The sequence below is a fragment of the Schistocerca serialis genome, chromosome 8 (assembly GCF_023864345.2).
Source record: "Schistocerca serialis cubense isolate TAMUIC-IGC-003099 chromosome 8, iqSchSeri2.2, whole genome shotgun sequence".
Lineage (NCBI taxonomy): Eukaryota > Metazoa > Arthropoda > Insecta > Orthoptera > Acrididae > Schistocerca > Schistocerca serialis.
This window is the reverse complement of record NC_064645.1, coordinates 453,799,940-453,819,654: the sequence shown is the minus strand read 5'-3', so window position 1 is coordinate 453,819,654 and position 19,715 is coordinate 453,799,940. Positions and strand designations below refer to the sequence as shown.

Below are 19,715 nucleotides of genomic sequence, written 5' to 3'. Positions count from 1 at the left end.
GATTGGTATCTACATCCTAAGAGTTGTCATCCACCACACCAACGCAGTGGCGTCCTTAGGACTTTGGTACGGAGAGCATATACCATTTCCGACGCTGATAGCTTAACCCAAGAACTTGCGCATTTGATTGCTGTTTTTAAGGAAAATGGATACTCCGAGAAGCAGATTCGTCGGGCTATGGAGTTTGGACCATCTCCGGAGGTGCATGAAGAGGAACATAGGTCGGCGGCCTTTCTTCCTTATGCTGGAGGCATATCGTTTAAGATTGGACGAATTTTAACATTAAGAGTGTGTTCCGTCCACCTTTTAAGATTAGGGCACTACTAGGCTCTGTGAAAGATGATTTGGGGCTTAGGAAACCCGGTGTGTACAAAATTCCGTGTCAGTGTGGGAAAGCTTACGTTGGCCGTTCGATTCGCACAGTGCATGACACGTGTGTGGAACATCGCCGTCATACGAGGCTACAACAGCCGGAAAAAATCGGCAGTAGCAGAACACTGCTTAAATGAGGGACACAGTATGAAATTTGATGAAACTGTGGTAGTTGCCAACATTTCCGGTTTTTGGAAGTGTCTATAAAGAGGCGATTGAAATTAGGTTGGCGGATAATTTAATCAACAGAGACTGGGTTTCCTCTTAGAAAGACGTGAAATCTTGTATTGTCTCCCATCAAAATTGAACTTTCTTCGGTGCGGCCCTGAGTGAGATATATCGTTGCCAGCGGTGTTCCGCTAAGGGCGGCGCCACATCCCTGTCTTGAAGGGCAGCATCTGTGATGGGCGGCGCATGCGCCGTGTACTGAACAGTGGCCTATATAGGACGTCGATTTGCAGCCTGGCGTCAGTTCTCAGCGGGACTCATCAGCAGAAGCAGCATTTTCCTGAAGATGGCGACCAGCTGGATCGCTGAAATATCGAGTCAAGTTGATTTTAGGATCCGGCAGCAAACCCGAAGAGACTTTCAAGACATTCGTGTAAGGTTTCCGGGATATAAAAAGCAAATATGGACGGATATAACAAGGATCGATCACAGTCGCATCGCGTCGGTGCTGACCGGAATGTAGCAAGGAGGAAGGAAGGGCGAGAGGCCGCGGCAGCGTTTCCTTTTGTTTTAGCGTAGTGTGTGCAGGTGTACAGTTGCTTAGAGCTGCCTCTGTCATCCACACATGCAGCCCGCAGACAGATCTGTAGTGCAGCGCGGACAGTACACTGTACCGTCTTTACTGACTCTTCTGCTGTCCGTGCGCGAATTATTTTTGGGAGAAACGACTGTACGCGCACAGCAATAAGTGTCCTAATCTCTCCTGTCTCTCTCGTTGCATAAAACATGTACACATAAAAGGAGACGGAAGAATCGATTTACGTTCTGTCTCAAACTCGGGCCATTCCAACTCGCTCAACAGAATATCCACTTCGTCTCCCTCGCCAAAAGATTGTCTTTTTTTCCAATTGCCACGTGTAGATTGTGTCTGAAAATTTCTGTAGCACTCTCCTACTGACTGAACAGGCTGGTTAGAAATCCAAGAAGGCGTCTCCGACTTCTCTCTACAGTCTTCATCAAATTCTCCTTCGCAGATATGGTATATCTACTCAGAAGTCTATCAATAAATCGAAGTAATACAGTGGACCTCCCTGTAAATGATTTGTGAAAAATATAAAATAAAATGATATTTTCATCCACGTAATGACAAGGAATGAGGGAAATGTCATTTAAATAGGTGATTTTTAAATGATCGTCACCGGTTATACAGGTAGTAACAAAAAAGTTTCAAGACACATAACTGTAAAAATAGAAATTATGTGAGGTGGACGCGGGGCCGGAAACTCTTCATGTCGGTCTCAGTGCTCGTTTCCTACAACTCTTTGCACTACAATAATCGTGAAACACAATCGGAAGAGAATGTATCATCATGCGATATGAGTCGCTGAACGAAGCGTTTTGTCTTCGTGTGAAAAAACACCTCCAGAATAAGCAGTTGCCGTTTCAGTGCCATCTGGTAATAGGGAATTCACATGTTAAATCTTCAGGTTTGGAAGGTACCTTGTTGGAAGTGTTCAATTTTATGTCAGTGAACCTCTTACCCAAAGTGTAAAAATAAGAAGAATGCAAGTGACTCCAGACAGTACCTAACCCTTAGCACAGAAACGATACAGAAACCAGCTCAAATGTACGCTGAGTGAGGAACGGATTCCCTGCAAGTCTAGTGTGGTAGGGTTCACTCACTCACATGGTACGTTCTGCATTCTTTTCTATATGAAGTCTATAATCTTACGACGAAATAAACTGAAGACACTGACTTGAATTTAGGATTCCTGAGGACGGAAGACACAATGTTTTCCCGAACTTACCGCACGGAGTCCCCGAGTCACGAAGGCCTTGAGACACTCTCTCACAATAAAAAACGATATTTTTATGATCATTTGTACCACAATTGTGTGAAAATGGATTAAAAAGGTGGAATGAAACCTTCACACTTGAACTGCGTCTATCTAAAGTGGGCACAACTCTTGAATTACCCAAATATTTACTGGGCTGTCCCGCAACAAGGATCTCCACCATCTACTGGCAGTACTGCTATCTGATGCACCTATAAGCACTCATAGACGACATTAAATGCTCAGAGACAGCCTTTAAGGGAGTTCTTCAGCCGCTGCGTATCTATCCGGTAGAGATAGTGCAGATGAAATGAGCAAACGGCAGCTTGCGCAAAGGCATTCAGGTCAGTAATTCTTCCCATTTGTTGACGATTATATCGCACAGCGCTACAGAACTGAGAGGATTACCGTTCACCCCCTCTTTCAAGTATTCCCGTCCTGTTAAGGACCAGGCGAGGTGTGAAAGGGTGCCTAAGTTTTCATCAAAGCAGGAACGTATCCTTGGTGACCTGTGAACATAGGTGTGGTTGTCCTGGTAGGCGCGAGTTTCCATAGCATGCTCATAACGCCGATGTAGAGGAAACGGCAACCGAGAATGTTGACATAAAGATGGTACGTATCCTGAATTAGTGGGCGCAAGTCGTGCTACGAAGAACATCCCCAAAACAACACAGAAGCACCATCTGCCCTGAACTGCGTGCTTTACACACTGCGGCTTATACTCTTTGCAGTCTATAATGCAAAGCAGTCTGTTGCGTTATCCTTCGAGAAGAACAATCATTGTGAAAGGAAATGATCGAAATTCAATTGTCCGAAAGCCAATTGTTCGGTGCCGGGATACATCACAACTGGAAGGATGCCATCATTTGAAATGAGGCAAAACTGTTGTTTGTAGCAATACACTACATGCCTCTAGTCAGTTACTCTCCAATTTCTGTTGCGGCCCATTGAAGAGATGAAACTTTGTGTGTCGTTATCAACAATGTTCATTTGCAAGATACCCGATCCCAAAAGTCAACGAAATGCAATTCCTTTGAAAATATTCGCTCAGAAATTGTCTCTGACAAGACGTGACTCTCGCCTCTGTCACGTGCCATGTTGTTACACCGTGTTACTTGCTTACGAAATTTACATAAGTACTTGTAGACACGCTGAACAGTCCGTGGTAATACAGCAACAAATGGGAAACTTCATTCCAGGTGCAGTCATGGGCATTTCCAAAGACGACAGCTCCTTTCTGCAGTTCTCTACCGCCTCCGTGAAGCCAATATTACTGTGCTGAACGAATAAAGTGACTAACACCTGCACGTGATTTCACTGTCATGTCAGCGGTGGACAGCCACCGTATACAGTGCCCCAACTTGAAGGAACTAGAATTGGGATTTCAATAGGGCGGGGATTTTTCGCTTCCTCTGGATGTGGTGCTATAGGAAGCACGCCTTTGAAACGTCCACGTGGCTGCTGGCGACGTGAGTCAGAGTGCGGAGGTTTCCTGACAACTAGCGGTGTTCCCCCTGAGACTGGGAGTTGGTGCATTGGGCGTAGAAGACATACAGAATACGTGGCACACCTGGAGAACATGTCCACGGCTGCTAGCGACGTAACAGACGACATAGAGTCACTTCTTTGAGCCCCATGAGCTTTCAAGCGTTCCCGTAATCTGTATAAATTTCGATTTCAGGGAGATTCACAAAACATGTTGAATGTTGTGATCCCAACCTGCTAGGCATCATGGCGCAGAAATATGTAATCACTCTTATAGAAGCATAATTGAGGGCCTGTGTGGATGCTGTGCAGAGATGTTCCCTCAGGCTTTGCATATGTGTGCTGGCGTACCGCAGTGCGCGCGTAATTACTTGCTAAATCATCTATCAATATGTGACTTACCTTCTGTCTATTTCAGTACATCTATTGCAATAAAACAGAGCTCTCAAATAGCAACAGTAGTTCACCAGTCCACTTTCAAGTTAATTGCTTTAATAGTTGCTGAGATACAGAAATTTAACTGGAAATTTAGCAGATTGCATAAAGAATAGCTTCCTGGTACACGAGTTTGACAGTTTATACATATCGTAGAAGAAATTTAGGTAAACATCATATTATTACACAGTCAAAAACACTCACTAGCAAGAAAGGTAAAATGCATAACACTGACAGCATTTTCGGAACAATCTTTTTCATTTCGTGCACCAGAATGTTCTGTGGAGTGAATGAAGAATGTACTTGAAGAATATATATTGGAATTATAAGGGATCAAGTGTATGTGAGCGTGTATCTGTGTATCTAATGTTGTGCAATCGTATGGTGAATCAAGTTTACTGTACACCGAGGTGACAAAAGTCATGGGATAGCGATATGCAAAAATACAGATGGCGGTAGTATCGTGTGCATACGAGGTGCGACAATAAAGTAATGAGACTGATTTTCTTTGCAAGATGTGGCAACCCTGCAGGCTTGTGTAGGCACAATATCTTTGACCTTGGTTTATAAGCTGCTTCAAGTCCAAGCGTCACATCGATTCAACTGCTCAGTCATGAGTTGTGCTGCAATAATTTAACACGTGTTTGTGTCTCTCGTCACGGAAATGGAACCGCATAATATTGTGCAATGGTATGCCATTTCTTTTTGCGTTAAATTGGGTGAAAACACGATGACAACTTACGATAAGCTTCAGCAGGCTTTTGGAGAGGAGGTTATGTCAAGAGCTCAAGTTCTTCATTGGCATAAAATATTTAGTGAAGGCAGAACGAAAGTTGAAGATGAAGACCGTAGTGGACGACGATCAACCTCACGGACGGATGTCAACTTGGCCCGTGAACTCGTACGATCTGATCGAAGATTATTCGTGAAAATGATTGCAGAAGAACTGAACATCAATCGAGAAACGGTTCGTCTAATAATAACTGAAGATCTTGGTATGAGAAAGATATGTGCAAAAATGGTCCCCAAAAATCTCACACCACAACAGTGAGAAACATGGAAAAATGTGGCAGCCGATCTGTTAGAGCGAACGGAAATCAATCCAGAATTGTTGAGCCGTGTTATCACTGGTGATGAAAGTTGGCTTTTTCAGTACGATCCAGAGACAAAACGCCAAAGTTCGCAATGGTGCTCAAAGGGATCACCCAGACCAAAAAAAGCTCGCATGTCAAAGTCAAAAGTGAAATGCATGCTTGTGTGCTTCTTTGATTCCAAGGGAATTGTTCATAAAGAGTGGGTGCCTCCTGGGCAAACAGTTAACCAATATTACCACAAAGAAATTTTAGAAAGACTCCGTAAAAGAGTTCTTCGTGTCCGTACCGACATTGCTGATGTTTGGATTCTGCATCACGATAATGCGCCATCCCACACTGCTCTGTCAGTGCAGCAATTTTTAACCTCAAAACAAATTTCAGTACTACCACAGCCACCTTATTCACCAGATATCGCTCAGTAAGACTTTTTTATATTTCGAAGAGTCAAAACGGTGTTCAAGGGACACCATTTTCAAACAAAACAAGAAGTCCAAAAAGCTGTGACGAGGGTCTTGGAGGATATTACAGAAGATGAATTACAGAAATGTTATCATCAATGGCAGAAGAGCTGGAAAAAGTGTGTGCAATCAGAATGGAACTACTTTGAAGGAGACAACACTAAACTTGATTAAAATGGTAAGCAACATTTTTGTTCACATCAATCTCATTACTTTATTGTCGCACCTCGTAAGTTATAAGAGGGCAGAGCACTGGCGGAGCTGTCTTTTGTACTCAGGTGATTCGTGCGAAAAGGTTCCCGACGTGATTATAGCCACACGACGGGAATTAAGACTTTAAAAGCGGAATGGTAGTTTAGCTAGACGCATGGGACGTTCCATTTAGGAAATCGCTAGGGAATTACACTCCTGGAAATGGAAAAAAGAACACATTGACACCGGTGTGTCAGACCCACCATACTTGCTCCGGACACTGCGAGAGGGCTGTACAAGCAATGATCACACGCACGGCACAGCGGACACACCAGGAACCGCGGTGTTGGCCGTCGAATGGCGCTAGCTGCGCAGCATTTGTGCACCGCCGCCGTCAGTGTCAGCCAGTTTGCCGTGGCATACGGAGCTCCATCGCAGTCTTTAACACTGGTAGCATGCCGCGACAGCGTGGACGTGAACCGTATGTGCAGTTGACGGACTTTGAGCGAGGGCGTATAGTGGGCATGCGGGAGGCCGGGTGGACGTACCGCCGAATTGCTCAACACGTGGGGCGTGAGGTCTCCACAGTACATCGATGTTGTCGCCAGTGGTCGGCGGAAGGTGCACGTGCCCGTCGACCTGGGACCGGACCGCAGCGACGCACGGATGCACGCCAAGACCGTAGGATCCTACGCAGTGCCGTAGGGGACCGCGCCGCCACTTCCCAGAAAATTAGGGACACTGTTGCTCCTGGGGTATCGGCGAGGGCCATTCGCAACCGTCTCCATGAAGCTGGGCCGTCTTCCGCTCACGTCCCAACATCGTGCAGCCCGCCTCCAGTGGTGTCGCGACAGGCGTGAATGGAGGGACGAATGGAGACGTGTCGTCTTCAGCGATGAGAGTCGCTTCTGCCTTGGTGCCAATGATGGTCGTATGCGTGTTTGGCGCCGTGCAGGTGAGCGCCACAATCAGGACTGCATACGACCGAGGCACACAGGGCCAATACCCGGCATCATGGTGTGGGGAACGATCTCCTACACTGGCCGTACACCACTGGTGATCGTCGAAGGGACACTGAATAGTGCACGGTACATCCAAACCGTCATCGAACCCATCGTTCTACCATTCCTAGACCGGCAAGGGAACTTGCTGTTCCAACAGAACAATGCACGTCCGCATGTATCCCGTGCCACCCAACGTGCTCTAGAAGGTGTAAGTCAACTACCCTGGCCAGCAAGATCTCCGGATCTGTCCCCCATTGAGCATGTTTGGGACTGGATGAAGCGTCGTCTCACGCGGTCTGCACGTCCAGCACGAACGCTGGTCCAACTGAGGCGCCAGGTGGAAATGGCATGGCAAGCCGTTCCACAGGACTACATCCAGGATCTCTACGATCGTCTCCATGGGAGAATAGCAGCCTGCATTGCTGCGAAAGGTGGATATACACTGTACTAGTGCCGACATTGTGCATGCTCTGCTGCCTGTGTCTATGTGCCTGTGGTTCTGTCAGTGTGATCATGTGATGTATCTGACCCCAGGAATGTGTCAATAAAGTTTCCCCTTCCTGGGACAATGAATTCACGGTGTTCTTATTTCAATTTCCAGGAGTGTATATATTCCGAGATATACAGGGTCAAGAGTGTGTCGAGAATACCAAATTCCAGGGATTACTTCTAATCGAGGACGACGCAGTGGCCGACGGCTCTCAATGAACGACCGAGAGAAGCGGCGTTAGTGTAGTTGTCAGTGATAACTGACAAACAACACTGCACGAAATAAATGCAAAAATCAATGTGGGACGTACGACGAACGTACCTGTTAGGACACTGCTGCGAAATGTGGCGTTAATGGGCTATGGCAGCAGACGACCGACGCAAGTCCTTTGCTAACAGCGTGACATCGACTGCAGGGCCTCTCCTGGACTAGTGACCATGTTGGTTGGACCCTAGAAGACTAGAAAACCGTAGCCTGGTCAGACGAGTCTCGATTTCAGTTCGTAAGAGCTGATGGTATGGTTTGAGTGTGGCACAGACCCCACAAATTCAGGAACCCAAGTTGTCAAGAAGGCAATGTGTAAGCTGGTGGTGACTTCGTAATGGTGTGGGCTGTCTCTACATGCAATGGACTGAGTCCTCTCGTCCAACTGAACCAACTGAGACGATTTGCAGCCATTTATGGACTTCATGTTCCCAAATAGCGACGGAATTTTTATGCATGACAATGCGCCGTCTTACTGGGTCACAATTGTTCGCGATTGGCTTGAAGAAAGACCTCTGCGGAGATGCGTACGGCTGTATAGAAGTGCAACTGTTGGGCAATTGAAAGCTCAGATGAACAAGGGACTACCAACAAAGTCTCCTCAGCGACTGTTGCTGCATATAGACCTCTGCAGCAGGCACCTGGTTCGTGCACCCATACTGACTGCCATTCACCAGCGACGAATACTGGAATTTGCACTCCAATATCGGAACCTGATGTCCATTGAGTGGTGGCAGGTGGCTTTCTCAGATGAATCTCGTTTTATGCTCGGACGGATAGGTGACCATTGGTGTGCACGGCACTAAGCGTTTGACAGCAAACACTCTGCGACGGGGAGGGAGCGTTGCAGCCTGGGGGATGTATTCGTGGTGTTGTTTCAAATGGCTCTAAGCACTATGGAACTTAAAATCTGAGGTCAACAGTCCTCTAGACCTAGAACTACTTAAATCTAACTAACCTAAGGACATCACATACATCAATGCCCGAGGCAGGATTCGAACCTGCGACCGTAGCAGCAGTCCGGTTCCGGACTGAATCGCCTAGAACTGCTCGGTCACAGCGGCCGGTTTTTGTAGTATTGCCTGGGTCATTTCGTCATTTCGAAGCTACAATGAATCAACTGATGTGTGCATCTATCCTTGGGGGCCATGTCCACCGCTACATGCTTTTTGTTATTCCTCGGCATGATGGCATCTACTAGCAGGGCGATATAACGTGTCACACACTTCGCTGTGTACATCCTTGATTCAGAGAGGACCAGGATGAGTTTACCGTTCTCCCTGGGGAACCAAAATCCCCATTTTTAAACCCTGTCGAGAACCTGCAGGACCACCTCGATCGGGCTGTTCGCGCCACGAATCCTCAACCGTGAAACCGAATGCAGCTGGCCACGACAATGGAGTCGGCATGGCTCCACATCCGTGTCGGTACCTTCCAGAACCTAATTGACATTCTTCCTACAGGTCTCACGCTGCGAAATGTGGTTATACAGGCTTTTAACATGTGGTCACGTTGCTGTGACTGGATGGTGTAAAGTCTTTACTTCAGTCTTTCAAACGTGCGAGGGTTCGAACTTTAATAGTGGCAACTGTTTATTTACAGCTCGTAAAAATAGATACGGGCTCCAAAGCTTCACTGACCTTCAATGTAGTCTCCAGCGTTATGTATAACCCGTTGCCAGCGGTGTGGAAGTCGTAGGATACTCTTAGCAGTGCCAGTTGTGTTGACAGTTCGAGCGGCGCGGTCTATTGCCCGACTTATTTGTAGCAGTTCTGAAGCGAATGCCGTGAAGTGTTTCCTTCAGTTTAGCAATCAAGTTGAACCCACGAGGGCTTAAGTCAGGGGAGTGCAGTAGGTGGTATAGCGCTTAGCAGCCCCATCAGACAAACAAATCAGTAAGAGCCTGCACTGTACGTGCTTGAGCATTGTACTGCAAAATGATGGTCAGGCCCTGCAGAAAGTGTCATGACGTCTGTCTCTATGCTGTTCATTGTTGGAACACAACCTACGACCAGTTTAGATACAGAAGTGATGACACTTTCTGCAGGGCCTGACCATCATTTCGCAGGACAATGCTCAAGCACGTACAGTGCAGGCTGTTACTGATTTGTTTGTCTGATGGGGCTGCTAAGCGCTATACCACCTACTGCACTCCGCTGACTTAAGCCTTCGTGAGTTCAACCCGATTTCTAAACTGAAGGAAACACTTCACGGCATCCGCTTCAGAACTGCTACAAATTCGTCAGGTAATACACCGCGCCGCTCGAACTGTCCGAACTGTCAACACAACTGGCCCTGCTAAGAGTATCCTACGACTTCCACATCGCTGGCAACGGGTTATGCACAATGCTGGTGACTACTTTGAAGGTCAGTAAAACTTTGAAGCACATATCTACTTAGTACGAGTTGTAAATAAATAGTTGCCACTATTAAAGTTCCAACCCTCGTATAAAGAAATTGTTAGCTGAAGTTTGTCTCTCATTTCTAGACAATGTATTTTAGCAGTCTGCGCAAATTCATTAAGGGCTTACGACTGGTGAAGTGGGTGAGGTACCTACTGTAGTTACACGAAAGCAGCTGCAACGCTCATTGGCCATCGTTTGCCTCAGTCAGTGAGGGAGCTGCGATCCCTCCTCTGGAACTGGTAGTCGGGGCCTAGTTCCCACAGAGCAGGGGCAGGTCCCATGTGGCTATGAAACTTTCGGCACAGGTTCAGTGATACATTTTACGAAGGAGCAGTGTGATAGCAGGCTATTTTATTATTTATGGTGAAAATCGCCATTATTACTACATGTCGCAACATTATATGGCACACTATGCAGATTTTGCTTATAAACCGATGAGAAGTATGCCTAAGGAATGGTAATATTTTGGCGAGTAGAACTAGTCACTAAATAATGTTTGAACATTTGATTCTTAGTAAACTGCCTTTGTCATGGTTTGTAACTGGAAATTTATTGTTTCGGTATTAATACTGTCTGTTGATGAGAGTTATCACATGAGTGAACTGAACAGTGAAGGAATAAATGAACGTTAAATTTTTAAGGCAGAATTGCGCGAAGGAAATGTGTTCATTTCGCTTAGTGCTAACTTGGTGACAGTTTTTTGCAACTTTTGTATATGGAAATAGAGTACATAAAATGTAGACTGGCAATGGCAAGGAAAGCGTTCCTGAAGAAGATAAATTTGTTAACATGGAGTATAGATTTAAGTGTCAGGAAGTCGTTTCTGAAAGTATTTGTCTGGGGTGTAGTGAAACATGGACGATAAATAGTTTGGACAAGAAGAGAATAGAAGTTTTCGAAATGCGGTGCTACAGAAGAATGCCTAAGTTTAGATGGGTAGATCACATAACCGATGAGGAGGTATTAAATAGGATTGGGGAGAAGAGGAGTTTGTGGCACAACTTGACTAAAAGGGATCGGTTGGTAGGACATGTTCTGAGGCATCAAGGGATCACCAATTTAGTATTGGAGGGCAGCGTGGAGGGTAAAAATCGTAGAGGGAGAGCAAGAGATGAATACACTAAGCAGATTCAGAAGGATATAGGCTGCAGTCCGTACTGTGAGATGAAGAAGCTTGCACAGGATAGAGTAGCATGGAGAGCCGCATCAAACCAGTCTTAGGACTGAAGACCACAACAACAACAACATTCTTCATAGAGCTTACCGGATTTGGTAGTAAACTTAGATCCAACGTGCAGAATTAATTAAAAACAGATGAACAATCAACACTATGCAATATAGGCATTTAATAATCTAGGCTATAATTTTTAGAGCCATTGATAGCTGGTGAACGAGAAATGCTATCCTCACCACTACCGCTCTCCTCACACGTGCCCTGCCGATTGCGTATACCGGCCACGGTATTCTGCGCGCACTCTTCATCAGCGCCGCTGCGGCTTTTTTAGTAGGTAAAGATTCTATCTCGACTTTCTGCAGATGCACTTATTTTCCTAGCAGGACTAATAATATTCCGAGAAGTCTTAGAAGGAAACAGGATATTCCACAGGAGTGCTATCAGTACAAGAAGGGGCTGACTGATGAGTACGCCTGAATTTGAATGAGTGGCAAACCATTTTGCTCCTGAGAGTTGATCAGTTGGAAGGCCTGAATACTTAAACGTGCCGAGGAGTTGCTTGGAGGTCGCGAAATCTGCGAGTCGCCCGGCAGCCCTCCTGATGTAGGAGGTGAGTTGTGGGCACTGAGCAGCAGAGGTGGTGTTTGAAAGTGATGTGTATTTCGGTTGGGGAGTCAGTGATCCATGGTGATCGTTGAAGTTGTTCTACCGGTATAGAAAACTCACAAAAAATCACAGGAGCGTTCCCTAGAGCGTCCGAGGAGATCTAATTAGTCGTTTCTAATTTTACAGGCTTATGTTGTGGCGTAGTGGGTAAATGCGTGTTCGGTCAGGAGAGGATTCGAATCAAACAGTAGAGCTAGAGGTGGTGTTTGTTGGAAGGGGCAAACTAAACGGCTGTTAATTGAAGCAAGTAATTGGTGATTGTTTCCGTGAAACCTTGGAAAGCAGGCCGTTAGAAAAATGTTTCATATTTATTTATCGGTATACTAGTCCCTAGTGTGGTTCGTGGACTAGTAATTCAACGTTTTCATCCACTAGGGGATTCAGAATGCTGGAGGTACAGTGAAGCGTATCAGAATACTTATAGACCCAAAAACCTCACGACTGCGATTCACCAAAACAAAAATTTCATTTTGATAGAGTAATTCAAATACAACCTGACTCAAAGCCATCAACAATGGAGGAAATCAGAGAAAGCATAAACAACTTAAAAATAATAAAGCATCAGCAGAAGACAATCTAGCTGCTGAACTGTCGAAACACTAGAGTGACAACATTATTCTATATCTAAAGGAAATCATTAATGAAATTTGAACAACAAACATATTACTTTCAAAATGGACATCGGCGTTAATGCATTCACTGCATAGAAAAGGAAGGAAAACTCATCCTAACAATTATAAAGGAATCTCTCTCTTGCCTGTGACTAAAAGACCTTTCCTACAGCACTTTTAAACAGAAATGAAGGAATACTCAACTCACAACTAAAAGGATATCAAGCAGAATTCAGGTAGGGAAGGTCATGCCCAAAGCAAATATTAAATCTAATGAACATTATAGAAATGTGGAAAATCAGAAACTTGAAATATATGATGATTTTGTAGCTTTTAAAAAGGCCTATGACTCAACTGATACAAATGCACTAATCAATATTATAAACGAATTCGGCCCGATAATAAAACAACCGAAATAGTTAAAGGAACCTTAAAAAGCCCAACATCTAAAGTAAAATTTACGGGGAAACTGACAAAACCGCTGGAAATAAAACCGGGAGTAAGAAAGGATGATAGGTCTTCGCCTCTACTTTTCAGATGCGCTTCAGAGAAGCTAGTAAGCGAATGGAGAAAATACATCAAAACTAAGGGTGTTCAACCAGGAAGAAATCGAAATAAAATCGCCATTGATGTTCTACCTTTTGCAGATGACATGGCGTCAGTTACTGATCCGCTATATAGTGTTAAAGAACAAGTCACAGAACTACAGAAACAAGTGGAAAAAATAGGACTATTTCATTTGAAAAAAACACACTTCATGACAAATGTCGGAGATGCTTCGCCAAATTTTAAAATTCATAACAATACGATATGTAAAACAAACTGTTTTAAATACGTAGGAAAATTGATAACAAGCAATACAAAAGAAAGAACAGCCATAGGAAACAGAGTACATAAAATGGAAAGGGTATTCCGTACGTCAAGACATATATATATAACGAAAAATCTTTGTCCTGGAGCACAGAACTAAGGCTATTAAACAATAGTATGGCCGGAAACAATGTATGCGACAGAAACATTTACACTAACAAGATTTGGGGATCTTGAAACACTAGAAAAAGAATTCTAAGGAAAACATTGGGACCTTGAAGTAATAGTTATGTTGAATACAAATTCATATCATATCGGTCAGAAAGCCTAACACAAAAAACATAAATCATTTGAATATAAAACTCACTACCCTCATCATTTGTCAGGAGATTGCCAAAATAGGTGAATACATTACAGAAAACTGGAACAGCTAGCATTAACAGAATTAATACGCTTTCTGAATGAAACATTGTTATGCACTTTTAATAAATGTATCATATGCAAAATGCCTAATCTTGTCTGTTGTAACCAAGTGCTGTCAAAACTAAAATCTAACAGACATTTTTATTTAAGCTGGCCTAATAGTCTCTGTTAAGATATTCATCTATAGAATAGAAGGAGATGCCTCTCAAAAACTTTTTGAAACTTTGTTTGAACAGTGCTTTATCTAAAACAAAGATTTTACTGGTTACTGGCAATTTATTGAAAATGTGTGTTCCTGAATACTGGACCCCTTTTTGGACCAAGGTAAGTGATTTTAGATCTTTATATTGATAGTTCTTATTCCTAGTAGTGATACTATGAATTGAGCTGTCAAGCTCTACGATCTGCATGTCTTCGTATGTTACACACAAGCTGGAAGGAAACCTTTTACAGGTTGTGAACTGCATGTAGTGGGTCTTTTCAAAGTTTATTGACAGTGAATTAGCTTTAAAACATTTAATAATGTCAGTGAAAATTTGATTAGCAGCCATTTGTAAACCTTTACTTGACTTGCTACTTATTGCAATGTTTGTGTTATCTTCAAACAAAACAAACTTACCATCTGGCAACATAACAGATGAGAGGTCATTAATGTTCTCAAGATAAAACAATGGACCCAAGATGGAAACTTGAGGAACATCATAGGTAATTAATTCCCAACTAGACGAAGACTGACTGCTTACAGCATACCTGTTGCACAAGGACATCGTTTGTTCCATGTTAGATAGATAAGACTCAAACCATTTCACAGCACTGCCAATAACACCATAACATTCTAATTTACTTAAGAGAATGCTGTGATTCACACAGTCAAAGGCTTTTGACAGGTCACAAAAATGAGACCTTCAGAAACTTGTTCAATCCTGAACCCATGGATATCTGATTATTTTGAGATCACGCTTTTTATTTTCAGTTGTTAGCCATGTTAAGCGACACTGCAATTTACACCCGCATAGCATACATTTTTTGTATGAGAGAATACTCGAAAATTTTGCACTACTTTAGCGCATGTTAGACACCCCTTCATATACTTCGTACCACTACGAAAATGCGCTTGCTGCCTAAAATTTCAGTCGTGGAAGTCAGATCGCATTGCTATTTATTCATTTTGTGAAGATAGGGGATTTTTGTGGTCTATAATGGCGGAGTCATTAGTTATGCAGTCGGGTTAATTATCTCTAAGCACATCCAACATTACCTGAATGACACCATTCCAGGACGTTGGATTGGAAGAGGAGGGGAAGAAGATGAACCTGATCGCTGGTGGTCTGTCAGGTCTCCAGACCTCACACCCTGTGACCTTTAGCTGTGGGGTTACGTAAGAGACTGTGTTTTTATCCCCACTATGCCTGACAGTCCTGAAAGTCTGCAACATCGCATAGCATGACTAGAGCCAGCTGTTCGTGTGTGGCAGGAAATGAGCCACCGTTTCGACATCTGTCATGTAACATTCGGTGCTCACATTGACTGCATAAAAATTGGAACTTTTCTCTTTCCAGGGACGTTGGAATTGAGTTTCTATCTCTTGCAGTTTGGAAGCAATAAATAGACTACTGGCCATTAAAATTGCTGGTCACTCTTCTTCGCAGTGACGGCTCTCTGAACAGTGGACGTTACATTTCAGATGTGTTACGACCCGTGTCTCTACCCTTCATTCGATCCCTGCAAAACCCTACATTTCAGCAGGACAACGTACGACCGCATGTTGCAGGTCCTGTGCGGGCCTTTCTGGATACAGAAAATGTTCAACTGCACATTCTCCAGATCTCTCACCAATTAAAAACGTCTGGTCAATGGTGGCCGATCAACTAGCTCATCACAAGACACCAGTCACTACTCTTGATGAACTGTGGTATCGTGTCGAAGCTGCATGGGCAGCTGTACCTGTACACGCCATCCAAACTCTGTTTGACTCAATGCCCAGGCGCATCAAGTCCGTTATTGTGGCCAGAGGTGGTTGTTCTGGGCACTGATTTCTCAGGATTTATGCACCCAAAGTGCGCGTGAATATGTGATCACATGTCAGTTCTAGTATAATATATGTGTCCAATGAATACCCGTTTATCATCTGCATTTCTTCTTGGTGTAGCAATTTTAGTGGCCAGTAGTGTAATAGCCCTGCAGTTGGTTTGCTACAGACAGACGGAGAGACAGGGAGGGTCAGCCGACTCACCGGAGCCGTCGTCGTCGGCGCCGTCGCCCTCGGTGTCGGAGTCGTGGCGGGGCTCGGTGAGCGGGCTGGAGGGCGCGCCGGTGGCGGCGAGGCGCAGGTGCGCCAGGTGCACGGCGAGGAGTCTGCCGGCGCGCCCGCTGCCCGCCAACGCCGCCCACTCGTCGCGCCGCAGCGCCCACAGCTCGGGCCCCGTGCCGGGGAAGCGCGCAGGGTCGGGCGCCGGCCGCAGCCGGAACTGGCGCGTGCACCAGCGCAGCCACGCCGACACGTGCTCGCCGCTCCACTCGCCGGGGTCTGCGGGCAGTTGCAGACAACAAATCGTACAACAAATTGTCAGATAAAAATTCGGGTAAAGGTTCGGGACATGCTACTGTGGAAGCGCGTACAGGCTCACAGACTTCGGACAGAAGAAAAAGGTCATGGCTGGTGTTGCCAGAACTATACAGGGTGTTACAAAAAGGTACGGCCAAACTTTCAGGAAACATTCTTCACACACAAATAAAGAAAAGATGTTATGTGGACATGTGTCCGGAAACGCTTAATTTTCATGTTAGAGCTCATTTTAGTTTCATCAGTACGTGCTATACTTCCTCGATTCACCGCTAGTTGGCCCAATTGAAGGAAGGTAATGTTGACTTCGGTGCTTGTGTTGACATGCGACTCGTTGCTCTACAGCACTAGCATCAAGCACATCAGCACGTAGCATCAACAGGTTAGTGTTCATCACGAACGTGGTTTTGCAGTCAGTGCAATGTTTACAAATGCGGAGTTGGGAGATGCCCATTTGATGTATGGATTAACACGGGGCAATAGCCGTGGCGGGGTACGTTTGTATCGAGACAGATTTCCAGAACGAAGGTGTCCCGACAGGAAGACGTTCGAAGCAATTGATCGGCGTCTTAGGGAGCACGGAACATTCCAGCCTATGACTCGCGACTGGGGAAGACCTAGAACGACGAGGACACCTGCAATGGACGAGGCAATTCTTCGTGCAGTTGACGATAACCCTAATGTCAGCGTCAGAGAAGTTGCTGCTGTATTAGGTAACGTTGACCACGTCACTGTATGGAGAGCACTACGGGAGAACCAGTTGTTTCCGTACCATGTACAGCGTGTGCAGGCACTCTCAGCAGCTGATTGGCCTCCACGGGTACACTTCTGCGAATGGTTCATCCAACAATGTGTCAATCCTCATTTCAGTGCAAATGTTCTCTTTACGGATGAGGCTTCATTCCAACGTGATCAACTTGGAAATTTTCACAATCAACATGAGTGGGCTGACGAGAATCCGCACGCAGTTGTGCAATCACGTCATCAACACAGATTTTCTGTGAACGTTTGGGCAGGCATTGTTGGTGATGTCTTGATTGGCCCCCATGTTCTTCCACCTACGCTCAATGGAGCACGTTATCATGATTACATATGGGATACTCTACCTGTGCTGCTAGAACATGTGCCTTTACAAGTACGACACAACATGTGGTTCATGCACGATGGAGCTCCTGCACATTTCAGTCGAAGCGTTCGCACGCTTCTCAACGACAGATTCGGTGACCGATGAATTGTTAGAGGCGGACCGATTCCGTGGCCTCCACGCTCTCCTCCTGACCTCAACCCTCTCGACTTTCATTTATGGGGGCATTTGAAAGCTCTTGTCTACGCAACCCCGGTACCAAATGTAGAGACTCTTCGTGCTCGTATTGTGGACGGCTGTGATACAATACGCCATTCTTCAGGGCTGCATTAGCGCATCAGGGATTCCATGCGACGGAGGATGGACGCATGTATCCTCGCTAACGGAGGACATTATGAACATATCCTGTAACAAAGTGTTTGAAGTGACGCTGGTACGTTCTGTTGCTGTGTGTTTCCATTCCATGATTAATGTGGTTTGAAGAGAAGTAATAAAATGAGCTCTAACATGGAAAGTAAGCGTTTCCGGACACATGTCCACATAACATTTTTTTTTCTTTGTGTGTGAGGAATGTTTCCTGAAACTTTGGCCGTACCTTTTTGTAACACCCTGTATACTTATATGGATATGGTGTCTGTTCTTTCGGACATTACCGAAACAACAGACACCATTGATGACCTGCAGCCGTCTAGAACGAAATTATAATTATATTAATACCTTCAGCTGCTAACGGGCGTTGACATATACCGGGTGATCAAAAAGTCAGTATAAATTTGAACACTTAATAAACCACGGAATAATGTAGATAGACAGGTAAAAATTGACGTACGTGCTTGGAATGACATAGGGTTTTATTAGAACAAAAAAAAAAAACAAAGTTCACAAAATGTCCGACAGATGCGCGTCGTTTGGTGATGATCGTGTGCTCTTCCGCCACTTTCGTCATGCTTGGCCTCCCAGGTCCCTAGACCTCAGCCAGTGCGATTATTGGCTTTGGGGTTACCTGAAGTCGCAAGTGTAACGTGATCGACCGACATCTCTAGGGATGCTGAAAGACAGCATCCGACGCCAATGCCTCACCATAACTCCGGACATGCTTTACAGTGCTGTTCACAGCATTATTCCTCGACTACAGCTGTTGTTGAGAAATGATGGTGGACATATTGAGCATCATCTTTCCAGAATGAGATTTTCACTCTGCAGCGGAGTGTGCGCTGATATGAAACTTCCTGGCAGATTAAAACTGTGTGCCCGACCGAGACTCGAACTCGGGACCTTTGCCTTTCGCGGGCAAGTGCTCTACATCATCTTTGCTTTGTCTTACTTTGTTATGCTAATTACTGCTATTCTGATCAGATGAAGCGCCATCTGTTGGAAATTTTTTTAACTTCTGTATTTTTTTCGGTTCTAATAAAACTCCATGTCGTTCCAAGCATGTCTGTCAATTTGTACCTCTCTATCTACATTATTCCGTGATTTATTCAGTTATCAAATTTATACTGACTTTTTCATCACCCAGTATATCAACGGGGTCGGGTGAAAATGTGTGCCCCGACCGGGACTCGAACCCGGGATCTACTGCTTACATGGCAGACGCGCTATCCACCTCAGCCACCGAGGGCACAGAGGATAGCGCGACTGCAGGGACTATCTCGCGCACACCTCCCGCGAGACCCAGATTCTCACCTTGTATGTCCACACACTACATTCTTAGTGTCCCACCCCAACACACTCATTACTCGTGGAAGACATTCTTTCCAAGTCTCGTAAAAGTTCGGGGGATATGTGTACATCAGGACAGAAGCAGAAGGTCATGGCTGGAGTTGCCAGAACTATATACTTACATGGATATACACTCCTGGAAATTGAAATAAGAACACCGTGAATTCATTGTCCCAGGAAGGGGAAAATTTATTGACAGATTCCTGGGGTCAGATACATCACATGATCACACTGACAGAACCACAGGCACATAGACACAGGCAACAGAGCATGCACAATGTCGGCACTAGTACAGTGTATATCCACCTTTCGCAGCAATGCAGGCTGCTATTCTCCCATGGAGACGATCGTAGAGATGCTGGATGTAGTCCTGTGGAACGGCTTGCCATGCCATTTCCACCTGGCGCCTCAGTTGGACCAGCGTTCGTGCTGGACGTGCAGACCGCGTGAGACGACGCTT

General features: G+C 45.1%; 1 protein-coding gene across 1 annotated transcript in view; it reads right to left on the bottom strand.

Annotated features, from left to right (window-relative positions):
* LOC126417064 (ETS domain-containing transcription factor ets-5-like) overlaps window positions 1–19,715 on the bottom strand; it is a 240,332-nt gene that overhangs the window by 193,868 nt on the left and 26,749 nt on the right. Inside the window, exon 2 of the mRNA XM_050084956.1 lies at window positions 16,120–16,413. Coding sequence (XP_049940913.1) covers window positions 16,120–16,413 — 294 coding nt within the window. The remainder of the gene's footprint in view (window positions 1–16,119; window positions 16,414–19,715) is intronic.